Raw genomic sequence first — 16807 nt, 5'->3', positions numbered from 1 at the left:
TGTTTTTGACATTAATTTCTGTGTGTATCTTGCAAAGCTATGGGCGTATCAATACTTGCCAACGACTTATAAGAGATATGAAAGACACAAGACTTCTGAATGAAGGTGATAAGAAGGGAATGACTCCCCTTCATTTGGCAGCCCAGAATGGTCATGAGAAGGTAGTTCAGTTTCTTCTGAAGAGAGGGGCTCTCTTCCTCTGGTAAGTATACAGATTTTCATTTATTAAGCCAAAAAAAACCTCTATGCTTCTATGTTTTTTGTTCATCTGCAGAGAAGTTAATGCAATATAAATATAAGTACAATATACTAAAGTAATTATTATATTAATATATGCCAATAGAAACATACAGTATAAGAGCATGGTTACAAAATACTTGTAAAGCAGATAATAGCTAGCTGTAAAACCAAGACTTCTAATACTGGGGGGGAACTGAGTTTTTTCTAAATCCAATTGAGAGAAGATTATTGAACATTTTAATGAAAAAACAATTGGTTTGGAAATATTACACTCATTTCAGCTTCACTTATAGGCTTGAGAATTGTTTCTTAGGATTGGTGGTTCACAGGTATTCTGCCTTGCACTGTCAGTCCTGGCTTCAGGTCAAAGATCCTCAGCTCTCAGAAACAGATGAAAAGGGAGAGATCTAAGTACTGTTATTGAGTTGAACCTTTTACTTCTGTATGGTGAATGGATCATCACATAATGTTTGACAGAGTGAATGGACATCTCTGCACCAGACATGCCAAAGAAAAGAGATCCCGAGTCAAAGGAGCAGGCATTTACATTCACTTTAAATTTACAAAAAGCTTTTTTATTTATAATTTCTAATTTTATACTATTGCATGTAAGTGATTATAAAGGCTGGACAGCCCTGCATCATGCTGCTTTTGGAGGATACACTCGCACAATGCAGATAATTTTGGATACTAATGTGAAGTGTACTGACAGAGTGGATGAAGAAGGGGTATGTGTTAACATTATTTGTTTATTGTCTGCTGTTACTTCTGGATAAAATGTCAGGGCTAGGCTATTAGTAGATTTCCACTGTGCATTATATGTGTAATATCTTATTTCCTGTGGCAGACTCAGTGCTGTTATATTTCACCACTTATAAAAGATTTCTTGGATAAATATATGATTGCTGAAATTTTTATCCAATTCTTTTAAGTGGGAGACAAAGAAGTTTAAATATTCTAATAGAAGCCATGAAACACTGAATGTATTAGACTTGCCCCTCTTGACCCCTAGACAGTGCAAAAATATTTTAGCAATGTAGTACAAACATTGGTAATGCAAATTTAAAGACCTTACACAGATGTGAAAAAATTTGGTTATAAATTAATAAATATTTGTTCCTTTGTCTTAAATATCATTATGTAGTGCCAAGAACCAGCAGTTTTGAAGTTGTTGGTATTTATTTCCATATTTATTTAGGAGCAAATGTGTCATTAAAAGATCATCTAGGTCAGAATTTTTTGCATTTGACCATATTATCAACTATAGCTCATTAACATATTGTTTGAAATCCACTGCACACTGATGTCTAACAAAAACAGCACCTATCTTGCTCTGGAGTTTGGAAAATGCAGTGTGTATTAGGTCAAGACAGAATCCCTTTTTTGGATTGAAGTCCTCTTGTATAAACCTGTCCCATCATAAATACAGGGCGATCCTTTTAAAGAATTGCTTAATTCCCAACACAGAAGCTGTTATTAATTTTTCTGAGAACTGGTGTTGAAAACATTTAGAATTACTAAATTAGAAACAAATCTTGGCTATAAATTTATGAGAAACCTTAATTTCAATTTATGAGAAGTCTTTAATTTCAATCAGAAAAATCTGTGTGCATTCAGAACTTTCAAATGTCATTTTTAGTGCAACTTGATTTCTAAACCACTGATTCCTTTACTTCTATGAAAATACCAAAGAAAAACTAAATATTCCACTTATAAACTTGTGCCCTCAGATTTTCTTGCAGATTTTTTTTGTATGAGCATATCTGGATATAATTGGATGCTTCTCTTCTTGATTTTCAAATGCAGGTGTTCTGTGCCCATACATACTATCATTTTTACCTCTTTGTGACTTGCCGTTCATTAATTACAAAACTAAGAGATATTAATGAATTTACTTTTCTACATATAGTGGGTTTCTTCTTCAGATTTTGCCCTTCTGTAGCTGTGGACATAAAGAACATATCTATAATCTCTGTCAGAATCTCTGACCATATTCTAGTGTTTAGTGTTGCTAGTAAAAGCATTTGAGACTTGCATCTGAGAAAATCATGTGGCTTTTCAATGTGGGAAAGCACTGAAATGTACTTTTTTAAGATTACTCGTGTACTGCTTCTCTACCCAGAACACAGCTTTGCACTTGGCTGCACGAGAAGGACATGCAAAAGCAGTGAGGTTACTTCTTGACTATGGCGCAAAAATTCTGTTCAACAAAGCAGTAGCTTCTTTTTTCCATGAAGCAATACACAATAGGAGAAAAGATGTGGTGTCTGCCGTCATCTTGCACAAAAGGTAAAGTATAGAGAAAATACTTCTTGAATTTACTTGCCCACGTGTGTTGGTTTGGTTTTCTTAAATGAAATTAAGTTCTGAAAATCTGTAGTTTAATAAGTAAAACTGAGTACTTATTTTAAAATTCCAGAGGTTATGTTCTGTTCTAATGAGCACAAATTAAAAATGGCATAATTGTAATGTACATCAAATATATGGCATGTTGTTTTTCATATTGAGTATTTGTTCATTTTCATGTTGAGTATTTGGATTCTGTGTATAAAAAACATGGAGAAGGCATCAGAAATAATTTTGACCTTTCACATAACGCTTTATTGCCTACAATATTTTAATCAAAATGTGAATACAACTGGAATAATTCAAGAGATTTAATTTAAAATCATGATTTTAAATGTTGCAAGTATTTTAAAATGTGGCATTTCAACTGCAGTTTAGAATATTTTAGGTTAAGGTATAGTGAAACCCCACTTTTGGAGTAAAGCAATACACCATTGCCTAATGATAACATCTTTTGGTAAGAGTTACAGGAATACTGACAAGATTTTATTGTATTTATTATTATTTGCATAATTTTGTAACACAAGATTCCAAAATTCGTTCCTGTTTCATATTTTTTTAGGAGGCCAAAACATATTTGAAACATTTCTGTTTAATTGATAACAGAATTTAACATGAATCATTCTTACAGAAGTGTCCAGAATATTACTCAGCTACTCCCCAGACAGCTTTGTTTCCATTTAATAGTGCATAAAATTAGCACATTATACGTTATACTTTTCAATATCTTACATAAAACTCAAATATTCTAAAAGTAGTTAATTTAAACCAGATGTAATTAATTAATTTTCCATTATCTGAAACAACTTTCTGCAGATGGGAAGAAGCTGTTGTGACTTTCTCTCACTCTTCCAGTGCCAATAAGTGTCCTTTGCTGGAAATGGTTGAGTATCTTCCTGATTCATTTAAAGTAAGTTTTCTGCACATGTTAAAGAAATGACTTCACAAAATAACCTTAGTTGTATTGCATTCATTTTTATGCTTGCTCTCCAATACATATTATTAAAAAATAGAAATAAATTTTAAAAAATATTTAATAGTATTTTAGTGATAGTCTCTGTTTGTCCAGTTGAAGTTCTTCAGTATTAGAAAAGTTCCTAGCTTCCTGAGATCAATCAAAATATAAAAGTAATATTAAAATGTAATGAGAGTCATAAGTTAATTGGGTTCAAAATCATCTGAGATACTTTTACTGTCTTAGCTAATTGCCAAATGAGACAACAGAAATGTTTTCCAATTAAAATAGCAAGTGGTACGCATGTATTCATAAACTATTCGTACTTGTAAACTAGCATGTAGCCTTGTAAACTGCATTTATATTTAACTCCTACATGAAAACTCTGGAATTTTATGTCTTCAAAACATACATCACAAAATCTGACCAAGTCATCACTTCTGTTAACTGATTGTTGTATTTGATGGTCATTTTCTTCTGGTCTAAACACATTCTTTCTTTTGAACATTGTCTATATCACCTTAATTAACTTTTCTGTTCATCTGCTAAGCTGGTGTTGGACAACTGCATAATTGAGTCTTCAGAGGAAAAGACAAGTCGAGACTTTTATGTAAGTAGATGAAAAAGTCTGGGAAAGTACAAAACGTATATTTTAATGTACAGGTCAAGCTTATATATGTAAGGTATCATTGTAGGTGAATCTCATATACACAGAACACAGGAGACAGATCTTGTTTTGTCCTTTGGACTGTAAATGGTTTGAAGTTCAGTTTCTGTAATCTTCATTCTTACATATTTTAATAAGTGTGACAATTAACTTCTACAATCCATAAACTGTATCTATGCTGTGTTAATTTTTGGAATCAAGCTGGGTAACAGAGGTTATGGGTATTTCAAAATAGCAGTGAGAGAAGACACATAATATCTACTTATGCATATTGAAAGTATGCTTATAATAAGTAGTGGTTGTCATCAATAAGTTAGAATTCAACATGTTTCTTTGTTTTGTAAATACTTGTCCAAAATCTTAAGCAGTAGATTCCTTTTAATGCAAGAGAGACATGAATGTTCTCAGTTATGTTACCTTTGAAACCATATTGAAAACCACCTTATCAATGATCATATTGGAATGTGTCCACATCATTAACAGAAAACTGCAAATTTTTTGCTACTGCACATTTTATTTATATTGTATTATCAAAGCCATACAGCTTTTAAAGACAAGCTTTTCTTTAAATTCAGCATTAAAACAAGTCACAGTTATGAAAATTACCTCTCTTAATAGTAACATTTTAGCAAGAAGTGTGCACGTTCTATTTTAAAATTCAAAGTGGCTGTTCATTTAAGCATCTTGCCATCTCAAAAGTGTATCTTGATGGCATGAGTTCAGCTAACAATGAATATACATCTTGATTCTGACTACCTTGACACGATATGCTTTTTTTTTTTCTCTAAAGGATAAACTTTTTGTATTAAGAACATCATGTAGGATTGAGATGATCTTTTGCATTATATTTAAATTTTGGTGTATATGTGTTATACAGATTGAATATAACTTCAGATATCTTCAGTGTCCCTTGACACTTAACAGGAAAGTAAAGGATGGTGAAGATATTTTCTATGAACCACTTACGATTTTAAATGTAAGTTTACTCTGACATCATTGCCTGCTGTCTTGGTTTAGATAAAATAAGATATTTAATATTTCTTCTCCAAAGCCTATAACTCTATACATTAAAAGTATGTTGAAATTAAGTATGGGCCAAAGTTCTAAGTAATAAATAAAATTTAGATAAAACTATGAATGCTCAAGATATTGTGCTGCACGTGCAGGTAGTACATCAAAGAAAACTACACTCCAGGAACTGTAGTAACCATGCACTGGAATGTAAGGCACTGCAAAACCTGACAAGCTGATTTGTTTCATATGCTGATTGCAAAATACTTATGATGCCTGAAACAAATTTGCTAGTTTTTTGCATTGTCAATCTGTCAGCTCATTTTTTGTCAGAAAACAAATTTTATGGCTTAATATGTTTAATTTTTGGGATTGCTGTTGGCAAGTAGTTGTTATACTGTCTAATAATAAATAAATTATTTTCTCATTAAATGTAAAAGTGTGGCCTCACAGGTATTGTTGAAAATAGTCTGTATAATTTCTGAAGCTTGAAATAGACTGACAGAGCCCAGCAGAGAAGCTGAATGCCTTAGCAGGCAGAGAGGGCAAGATAGTGATGGGTTTGGGCCAGAGTGCTTAATCAAAAGAACTTTGCAATATGTTTCACACATTTTACTTTTCATTAGGCTAAAAAAGGTGGCCTAACCAATTATGCAAGCACTTTGCTTGCCTAGGTGAATTCAGTTTGACCCTTCTGTTATTTATGTTTTGCAGGCCATGGTGCGCCACAATCGCATGGAGCTACTCAGTCATCCTGTGTGTAAAGAATATTTGCTTATGAAATGGTTGGTCTGTTTTAGTGGATATATAATATAATAGTGCATTTCAAGATAAAGACTATTTTGCCTGAAAGTTGTTTATTAAAATGTACATATTTATAGAGTTGACTGAGAAAATGTCTTTTCCATAAAGTAAAACTTTGTATTTAGTAAAGATTTTTTGATATTTACAATAAAGACAACTACTATCTTTGTTTCCTCTTTATTGCAAAAATATGTAATAAGGTTGCCAAGGTAAAAATGAAAGGAACAGTATTTCAGAGTGGCAAATACACTCTTGTCCACATAAGTGGACAAAATACACCACATAAGTGATGAACATCTTCATCACAAAGGGATATTTCAAGAAATGTTTATTTCCTCATCTTGAAGAGATAATTGACTGTTCAATTTGAATGCATGCTCTTCTACATTTGAAAAGTCTTTTAACTCTAACGTTCTCATTTTCAAGGATGGCCTATGGGTTTCGAGCACATTTAATGAATTTAGGCATATATTCTCTTGGTCTCATTCCCCTGACTCTTCTGGTCACCCACATACAACCAGGAAGACCTTTGAATGGAACAGAGCTTTATGAAGCAAGACCATTAGAATATGAGGTACTTTTATTAGTAGTTACAATATGTTTCAGATTTTTATAGCAAAAAGGTATGATTATTTAAATAAGTTCTAGATTAATTTATGATCTAGCAGCTCAAAGGAATAAAACTGAAGTATATATTTCTAAACATTCAGCAGTAACTGCAGATAATTTTCAGTTCTTATTTCTTATTTTTATTATTTTTCTGATAAATTTACATTTGGTACATGATTACATAGTTTTTCCCTGAAGTGAACAATATTTTAATACTGAAGAAAAAAGATTCACATGAGAGAAAAAGCATAGAACTGAAACAGGAACACAAAAAGAATATGCTAATAGAAATATGAAATAAAAGAAAGGATATAAAAGGTTCATAAAGATATACTGATATATGAAAAATAATGAGAATCAGAACTTGGATTTTACAATAAATATTAGTAAAACAGAATATATATAGTTAGAAGTACATGACAAACCTAATAGGGTTACTTTGCTTGGTAATATCATGTATATATGACAGGTAGAGATGAAATTAACATTTCTTTAATAATTTCTAATTTCTTTTGTGTTCTGATTTTTGTTTCAGGACTCATACTTCACAAGGGTGTGCATGTGTTTAGTTTTAATTATGAGTTTACTGGGCATCTGCAAAGAAATATTTCAGCTGATTCAGCAGGTAAATACATAGAGAAATAACATTAATCAGACACTGTGCTTGCATGGTAGTTTGTATGATATTGGAATTAATCTGTTTTTTTCCTGATTAGAAGGGAAATGTCAATTTATAGTTTTTAATTTATATATATAATGATTAAAACTGATAAGAGAATTTTAATAGTTTATTGAATTCAGTGTTTTAATGACGGATGGCTTGTAAATATTAACATTTCTCTCTTAAATCCTAGAAATTGAAATATTTGTTGGATTACTCCAATCTACTGGACTGGACAATTTATACTACAAGCATAATTTTTGTGTCTTCTTTATTTATTAATACCCCAGCTCATTTGCAGTGGGAATGTGGAGCAATTGCTGTATACTTGTCCTGGATGAACTTCTTGCTGTATCTTCAACGGTAAAAATTTTTTACAGGCTTTACAATAAAATATTTTGATATTTTCAGATATTTTACATATCCTAAACTGATCAAGTTTAAGAGTCCCATTTTGTATTTTTTTTTTTCAAACTGTACAAGTTTCCAGATTAGGACCATAGGAATTTTTTTATCTCTGATGAGCTGTAAAATCGCAACACATGTTATAGCAATTATAGAAACAACAATATTTATTTTAATGTTAATTAAGCATGGCCATGCTTAATTTATCTTTTTAAAAATCATATTTCACTACACTCTATAGACTTTTACTTTAAAAAAACCCAGAAGGATATGAATTATGAATGGCATAAGGAAGTCAGGTTCTATGAGTAATACCTGGGAGAAGGTAAATTCCTTTATCATTTCCCATATTAAATGGCATGTCTGACTTTATGTCATAGTGTCCTGTAAAACAATTACAATTGATGATATTATTTCTTCAGTTGACATCATATCTGTTTATTGCCCTTAATTATCTTAAATCTTGTCACTGGTACAATAGTGTCCAAGAGTTATGAACTGCAGAAGAGCTGGGTAGAGGAAAAAAAATAATTTGGGTGTAGTGCTTAAGACTAACAAATGAAACACATTTGTGTCTGAGCAGGACTGCGTGTGGTCACACTGCATAAATGTTCTTCCAATTCTTATTGTATATATGTACTAATCACCCCCATGAAGTCTTGCAGACAAACATAACATTTGCTGATTAATTTCAGGGTTGTTTTACTGTAGTAGGGATGTTTAAGGACACAGTTTGTAAACAGAGTTAATGTCAAAGACAGTATCTTTATGGTCTTGCCTCTGCTGCAAATCTTGTCCTCCTCCCCATGTCTGATTAGAGGACCAATGAATGGGTGTGTCCTGTCTGCTCTGGGCAGAGTGGAGGTTGAACCTAAACAGGAAAAAATAAACAGATGATTGCACAACCTTTCTTCTGCTGTTGGATTAAATGCCTTCCTGGCCTGACTATTTTTTCAAATGTTTAGCAGTAGAACTCTACACATGATTTTTCTAACTCGTTCAGGTGGTCTTTTCCCAAAGCAAACTGTGATTCCATTGACTTCAAGTGAATTTTGCCTAATAAATGCCTGATAAGTAAGAGAACATCAGGTTTGCTTTATTTCCAGCTTGACCAGTCTGGCACATAATGTTTCAGAGGGAAAAACATACATAGGAATTTTCACAGTTGCTACTGTAGCAGCATAAAAAATCTCTTGGTCCCTGGATTTGAGAGAGGACATGAATTCCCAAGTTCAGGTTTGCAAGAAAAAGTAATTTAATCTGCTTTACGGTAATTCCTGTTCTGATATTTAGTTTTTGTGTTAACCAAGAATAGAAGAAGCTTGCCAACAACAGATTGCTGTTGGAAACACAGATGTTTTAAAATTATGCTATTCTCCTTCTCTTCCTGGGCAGCATGTTTCTTTCTGTTTGTTTTCCATTCTTTGTGTTACACTAAAACTACATAATGTCATTTGTTTCACATCTTGTAAAAAGTGAAATCTTTTAAATCAGGCATGTGGCTGCTAGGTGGATTATGGTGCCAGTTGTCCTTCGTTCTGGTTGCTACTTTGCTTTGAGAAGCAGAAAAAAGTTAGATAATTTGCTGATGTTTTTGTTCTGAATGCAGCAGTAATACAATACTGCCTATGGAGACAATAAATGCTATCAATAGAAAATACTATCTTGAAAGTTGTTTTTGTGCATTAAAATATAAGGTTATGCATTTTAGAGTTGCTGTGAGTAGGATCACTTGCACTCTTTTGGATGTGAAAGCATCACAGAATCTCTCAGAGGGGCAGTGTATCTTTCCACAGTATAAGATCAACATTACTTACTGCCTTACATAAATAACTAAAAGGGACTCCAATATTTAATGGTTTAGGGGTTAGACTTGGCAGTGCTAGATTAATGGTTGGAGTTTATTATCTTAGAAGTCTTTTCCAAACTAAGTGATTCTATGACTGATTCTATATGTTTTTTTGTTTACTTATTGCCTAGATTTGAGAACTATGGAATCTATGTTGTGATGTTCTGGGAAATTTTGAGGACTTTGATTCGGATTGCTGTGGTTTTCTTTTTCCTGATACTGGCCTTTGGGCTGAGTTTCTTTGTCCTTTTGGGTTCACAGGTTAGTTCAATACTATAGTTACGTTTTTATCGTTATAAATATTATCTTTGACAAAGCATCTCAAGACTTTATTTACAAATTCCATCAGTTGGGTTTTTTCTTTATTTTGATATTTCTTTTTGCAGCAAACATACAGCACACCTCTGCTTTCTGTAATGAAGACATTTGCAATGATGCTGGGAGACATTAATTACCATGATGCATTCCTTGATCCTTTACTCAGCAGTGAATTGCCATATCCATTCCTGAGTTACACAGTTCTCATTATATTTACCTTGCTTATTCCAATCCTTCTTATGAACTTGTTAGTAAGTATAAGCTATTTATTAATACACAAAAGTGGTTAAACATGAGTATATATAGAGATTTCTATTGTACAGAATTACTGCAGTGACAGCCACTCATTACTTAACAGATATTTTCAGTAGCATATTAAAATGTCCCCGTTCTCTGCACTTGTTTTCCATACAGTTTATTGCTTTATTTTCCCACACCTCACTCCTGCAGGAGTATCTTGTACACCTTTAGGTAATAACTGTGATGGAATTTGAATTGAAGCTGCAATGTATTATTCTGAGGTATTGATAAGTAATATGGGGGAACAATGATTTTTGTTCAATCCCTTGTTGTATCAGAACCTAACAATAGCTTAAATTAAAAAAATACAGCCCAAAAAGCCCAAACTCAAATCTTCACTGCACAGAAAACAGCAATCAGAAGTAGTGATAGAACTAACAAACCTGACCTGAAAGTTTAAAATCAGAAAACGCAATAATGGTGAAAAGGGGGAAAAATATGTAATAAATCTTCAGCCATGTTCCACTGAATATAATTTTTATTTAGGAAATCACATTTTCACTTGAGCTGAGCAATAAAAGTCAAACACTTCATGTTTTTTAAACTTGTTTATTGTGGCCATGATTGTACTTAATCAAGAGATCAACCAGTTTCTTAACATTACAGCAGTAATGAATAATGTAATAAAAGGGATGTTATTCTTGGCAAAAGTAGCACTTCAATGCCTTACCAACAAAGTATTGCCAGTAAAAACACTCTCTACGTGTATTAGTACATACTTTCCAAATATACAAAAAATGTTTCCAATTTCAAGTGAAAAAGTAATTTAACTCTAGAATATTTTTTATTTGTGTGAATGAGAAATACAATTGAAATCACAGACTGAAAAAAAAGATAATGAACTATTTCTCTTTCTCCTAGATTGGTTTGGCTGTTGGTGATATCGCTGAAGTACAAAAATATGCTGCACTCAAAAGGATTGCAATGCAGGTGAGAAACAGACCATGAAAGCTTCAAATGCTGGAAGTATCTATCATTGCTAGAACACCATTTAGATAATTAGTTGATTTGCCATCACATTCTCAACTATCTTACGATATCTGTAAAGCAAATTGGTGAACATGGCATCTTATTCTGAATCTCATTTTCATTCATTTCAGTCATTGCCAAGGAGGTGCAAATGCTTTCTTAAGGAATTTTTCAACAATCAGTTTAAGCAATTCTGAGTTTTTCCAAAACCAGAATCTCAAAATCAGTCACTGCAAAGCTTGAAACTGCAGTTTTCTCTAGTAGAGAACCTATACAGTACACAAGAAGAAGGTACACAAAAGTCAAAAGGATAACAAATTCATTCTGCTGTACTAAATTCTCATTAGTAAAAACAGTGCACATCTGTGCGGGGAAATTAATTCTGCTAAGTTACTCAATACTGCTATGACTATGTAGTTTCAGTGTTTGGGCTGGACTGTTCAAATATTATGCCACTGTTTGCAGTGTGGGGTAGTGCTAGTGAATTGAATATAATGGCAGGATTGTTATTTTCATACATAATGTGTATTTATCTTAAGACAACATATCTGATTCTAAATGCAAAACCACTTTTAGGTTAATCTTCATACCAACTTAGAGAAGAAGCTGCCATTTTGGTTCTTAAGTCGGGTGGACCAGGAATCAATCACTGTATATCCCAACAGGCCAAGATACTGTGGATTTATGGTAAGATGGTGAATATTAGCTAGAAGAATTCTTACCAAAAAGGGATGTGATTGACTTTGTACACACATTGCTAAGGACACTGTGTTATTAACTGACATCAAGGGAATTGTGATTAGACCTTGACTAAGGTCTAATAAATCAGTTTGAGTGCAGCTGTATTCAGATAAAATTAGTGTTTGAGTACTCAGTGAACTGTAACTTGATTAAGTAAGACAAGTTACAAAAGATGTTCAGATAAAAGTAGAATTACTCCCTTTTGGCTTTTCTTCTTTTATTTGAGCTATTTTTGATAGACTGAATTTTCTTATAAAACAAATGTTTTAATGTATAAGAAAATAACATCATAACAGAAAGTCTTTTGAATGTGAACACTATGTGAAGACTTAACTGTTCACATATATAATCTGTTGTAAGATTATAGGATCTATTTAAGTTTGGTTCCATGTTTTGTTTAGAGCGTGTTCCAATATTGCTTTGGGTGTGAGGACTCTACCACATATGCACAGAGCCCTGATACAACACTAGAACTGGAAGTTCTGAAGCAGAAATACAGGTATTTTTTGTGATATTTTACAGTTATAAAAATAAGTAGAACCAATATTACAAACATGCAAAAAAGTCTTTTAAAGCTTTATACTGTATCTAAAAAGTAAAATTCCATGTCCCCAGCCCAAACCAGCACATATTGTTGCTCATTTAAGTGATCTGAAATAATGGGGAAGATGGATTTTAATTTTAGAATTTTGCAATTGGAGGTTTTCAACGGTTATTTAGAACTTCCAAGTGATGTAATTCCAATTGGTTTGCAAGGACACACAATCTGTTACAGACTTTCCACTGGGTAAATCAGATTTAGATTTTTTCCCCAAAGATGCATTGGTGTTGATTCTCTCTTGAACAAAGCATGTTTCCCAAAGCTTTGGAAGGAATTCTTTGTACTTTCTTGATTTACTTGTCATATCTACATATCCATAAGACTGGTTCCAAAAAAGCTTACAATGACTGTACAACTAGAAAAATGTATTCTCACTCAGTCTCTATTTCCCCTGCATTTGTTTTCCACCATTTTTTCTTTTCCCTTTTTTTAATCTACCAGATTTTTGTCTACCTGCACAGATTCACATTGAATATTTTTTTTTTAACATGTAAGATTTAGCAAGAGTTGAAGGATGGTAAGACTACACCCTACAGATATAGGCAAATCATGAACTTTAGCAAGTCTTTCTTCAAATGCATGCTACATCATTATGTTATAAAACAGCACAAAAGAGATTCTTTCTTGGTTGGGATTTTTTTTCCTACAGAGAAGGAAGAAAATTATCATTTTATAATATTATTTGCAATAGAGTAACTAGTGACCTTATCATTATGGAAAGTCTTTTTTATTACTCTGAAAATGTTGACTGAAAATTCTTACTATGTTGCCAGTGTGTTTTTACCAGAGTTCAAAACAAAGTTCAGGTACTACTGGAGCTAGTGTCAGTGCTGGGTGTACATATTTTTGCATTTTGGCTTGGGGCAGGGTTTCTTTTGCTTTGCATTTTATTCTTGTGGTTTTCACATATTTTAAGATGTATTACCATTTCTTGCTTAAAAAAAGTCAACAAAACAATGAAAAAACTTACTACACTCAAAGCCCCCCAACTGTTCTTGACAAAGAATTTTTTCAGTCACACCAGATTTCATGTTGCAATTTTGTGAGTCCAGACATTCAGAAAAATAGATTTTCAAAATATCTGTTTGGTAGTTTTATAATGACAGTTTCTAGTCACATTTCCCATTTTTTTCACTGTTCCCTTAGAGATAACAGATACTCTGTTCTGTATGTGTGATGCTAACTTAGTTTAACTACTTAATTGCATCAATTGCACTTTGGATGGCACTTTGAAAAAGATCAGTAAGTGCCTCATCAGTATTTCTCATATGCTGTAAAAGTACTTGTGAATTTCACTAAATGCTTTTGGTTGCTTTATTGCCATTGCAACTATGGCCTTTTTCTTGCCAGACAAAGAAATAAGTCAATAGGAAAAACTTTTGATAGAGCAGTCAACAACTTTATTTTGAGAGTGAAGTTGCTTATATTTTAACGATATATGAAGTTACTTTTCACAAGAACCACGGACTTGTTCTTTAATCCTATTTCCTGTAACATGGAGAAGTGCTTCAGCCTAAAGAATTAAATGTATTCTAGATAATAGTCTTTGTTAGCATAAGGTTTTAGTTAAGTGCTGTCAGAAGGGTGAAGTACTGTCAGTTTTTGGATATGTAATTTTAATGACTTCAATGTCCTTTAAAATCAAATGACAAAGCCTGATGCATATTTATTTGTTTGTTTGCTTTTTAGGCTCAAAGATATATCAACATTGTTGGAAAAGCAACATGACCTCATTAAACTGATTATCCAAAAAATGGAGATAGTGTCAGAGGCTGAGGATGAAGACAGCAATGATTTATTTCAGCACAAATTTAGGAAAAGGCAGTTAGAGCACAAGAATAGTAAATGGGATACAGTGTTAAAAGCTGTCAAAACAAATGTACCTAACCCAAGCACAGAAAAGAACAATAGCTTCTTCTAGACTTGGCTATGATATCATGTTGTATTATCATTTTGTTCTACTTTAGGGTCACTTCTCTTATTGTCTTTGCATAATGTTAATGTGATACATCATGTACTCATAAAAAAAGGCCAGATCCAAAACCAGGATGCAGGTGCTCAAAACAGTATTTGAAGAGACTGAAGATGTCTACATCCAAAACTGTGATCCTAAAAGTGACTGGCTAATCAGGAAAGTGCCTAACTCAACAGGGGCCAACCTTGCTGTACTGGCAGCTCCCAAGGCCTCTGTCTAGATCTGTTCCTGGATTTGGCCCTAGTACACTTAGGTCTGTATGTAATTACATTATTTTCTGTTACGAATATTTTTAGAATTTCTAAATTTTTAGAAGTTAGATTCTAGTCATTTATTATTCAGATGCTTGGAGAGAGCCAATGGGCTTTGTGTAGTTTAAAGAAAAAGTACAAACTAATCAGACAGAGTGGGTTGGGAGGTTTGCTGAGTAGGGACTGCAGGATCAGGCCTGAAAGGTAGGAAATGAAGGATCAGGAAGTTGTAATGTAAGGGAAGAGCTACTTTCTTTTCTAGATAAGTGGAAGCAGTTCACAGTGGGATCATTTGTACTAGCATGCACGTAGCAATGATAGAATGACATGTTTAATATTAGTCATTTACAACTTGCTGTCCTTATACTGCTAATGTGATTTGGGCCTCCCTGATAACCTAAAACTGATCTTGCTACTTTAATCTGCACTTTGGTTTTATTATTCATTTACTGAATATTCAGTGCATTATGTAATATATGGTAATATATTACATTTAGTAAACATTAATTAAAATGTGTTTAAGTACCTGAATATATTTATTTCAAAACCAGTGCTAATAAACTAATTATGACTATGCATGGTGGTAAGGCTCTGTAGTCTGCTTTTGAATTCAGACATTTTTTTAAGAACTTAGTATGCATTAATTCTTCTCATAAAAAACAATTATGATTCCTTTTTATTTAAAAGGTAGTTACCAGGAAGTAATTCACACTGTACAGAACTTGTTCAGTCTTCAGAAAAAACTGGAAGATGCCCCATAAATTAATGTGACTTGTGCCTTAAAGTTGCCACAGATATTCAGTCACCCAACTGCTCTATCCCAGCACTGAGACTTTAAATCCTTGCCTAGTAAAACAGAGAAAGGAGGAGTCTGCTGGAGGAGCAGCTTTGCTCCAGAGCCAAGCCTGTTGTGATGCAGTGAAACAGGAAGAGAACATGTAAGCAGAGTCAGAGCAGAAAAAGTAAAAATATAACTATAGTCTCTGAAATTGTTATGGCCCCCACAGTCAGATCTGTTCCTGTGAATAAACTGTTCAGGTTTTCTGCACTGTTGTACAGCTGTAGCTCCCTCTATCAGTAGAAAGAATTGCCAGGTTCTCAGGATAGGGCCAAACTTGAAAAATATAATAGTAATTTTAAATTCCTGTCAGTCTGTGCCATTAACACTAGATGGCAGTGAGTGATAGCATTTTGGGGTAAGTAAATGGGCCCTAAATGCACTGTTTTGACTGAAGAACAGTAGTATGGTTACAGCAGGAACAAAGCAGTCAGCACTCACAGTTTTAAAGTCTAAGCCTTTCAAGCCTCTTTAAACAGAACTCTGAGACATTTATATACAGCTGCCTCTCAGCTTTCCTGAGTGTTTACAATTTCAGAAAAGTTTTCCTTTCCAATTTTATATAGAAAAAAGAAAGAAGTTATTTTATAATTAGGAAATATTACAACATTGAATTAATGACTTACCTTTCTATGGAAAATCAGACTAATATTATTTAATTGCCATGTCATAGAACTATCTAATAGAGCCTAAGTACAAGAGATGTAGAGTTTAAGGAAAAGTACAAGTACAATCGGAATATGAATCATAATTAAAAATTTGTGTAGACTGAGCTGGGCCATTTGAGCAATCTCTAGAAGCAATCCTGTTAGAATCATTATGGTTGGAAAAGACCTCTAAGTAAAGTAAAGTAAAAGACTATTGAGTACAACCATTAACTCAACACTGCCAGGTCCACCACTCATCCTTGTCTCTAAGCACCATATCTACATGTTTTCTTTACTCTTCCACAGACAGTGATTTCATTTTCCAGTTTGTTCCAATGCTTGAACACCCTTTCAGTGAGGGAATTTTTCCTAATATCCATTGTAAACCTCCTCTGGTTCACCTTGAGCCAATTCCTCTTGTTCAATTTCTTGCTACATGGGAGAAGAGACCAATCTTCACCTGTCTCGATGTGTTACGTGTTAGGTACAGCTAAATATATGTTAACCAAAAGTGTCACAATGGGAATTTTTGAATTCACACTTAGGAATTGATATTCAATGGAAATTTATCTTCTGGGTGTGAATATAGAATCTGCAAACTGTGATGGGTGTGTATCTGT

The 16807-nt window shown here is 33.1% G+C and overlaps 1 protein-coding gene across 1 annotated transcript in view; it reads left to right on the top strand.

The window, feature by feature from the left end:
- TRPA1 (transient receptor potential cation channel subfamily A member 1) overlaps positions 1-15278 on the top strand; it is a 30971-nt gene extending 15693 nt beyond the window's left edge. The window contains exons 12-27 of the mRNA XM_021530612.4: positions 38-202; positions 854-968; positions 2363-2529; positions 3403-3496; positions 4092-4151; positions 5086-5184; positions 5934-6004; positions 6450-6597; positions 7168-7257; positions 7487-7656; positions 9679-9808; positions 9934-10116; positions 11027-11095; positions 11711-11821; positions 12277-12374; positions 14166-15278. Of these exons, the coding sequence (XP_021386287.1) occupies positions 38-202; positions 854-968; positions 2363-2529; positions 3403-3496; positions 4092-4151; positions 5086-5184; positions 5934-6004; positions 6450-6597; positions 7168-7257; positions 7487-7656; positions 9679-9808; positions 9934-10116; positions 11027-11095; positions 11711-11821; positions 12277-12374; positions 14166-14397 (2002 nt within the window). The 3' untranslated portion in view covers positions 14398-15278. The remainder of the gene's footprint in view (positions 1-37; positions 203-853; positions 969-2362; positions 2530-3402; positions 3497-4091; positions 4152-5085; positions 5185-5933; positions 6005-6449; positions 6598-7167; positions 7258-7486; positions 7657-9678; positions 9809-9933; positions 10117-11026; positions 11096-11710; positions 11822-12276; positions 12375-14165) is intronic.
- The last annotated feature ends 1529 nt before the right edge of the window (positions 15279-16807 follow it).

Source organism: Lonchura striata, chromosome 2 (genome assembly GCF_050655825.1).
Source record: "Lonchura striata isolate lonStrDom1 chromosome 2, ASM5065582v1, whole genome shotgun sequence".
In the NCBI taxonomy this organism is placed as follows: domain Eukaryota; kingdom Metazoa; phylum Chordata; class Aves; order Passeriformes; family Estrildidae; genus Lonchura; species Lonchura striata.
This window is presented reverse-complemented; position numbering and strand designations above follow the sequence as displayed.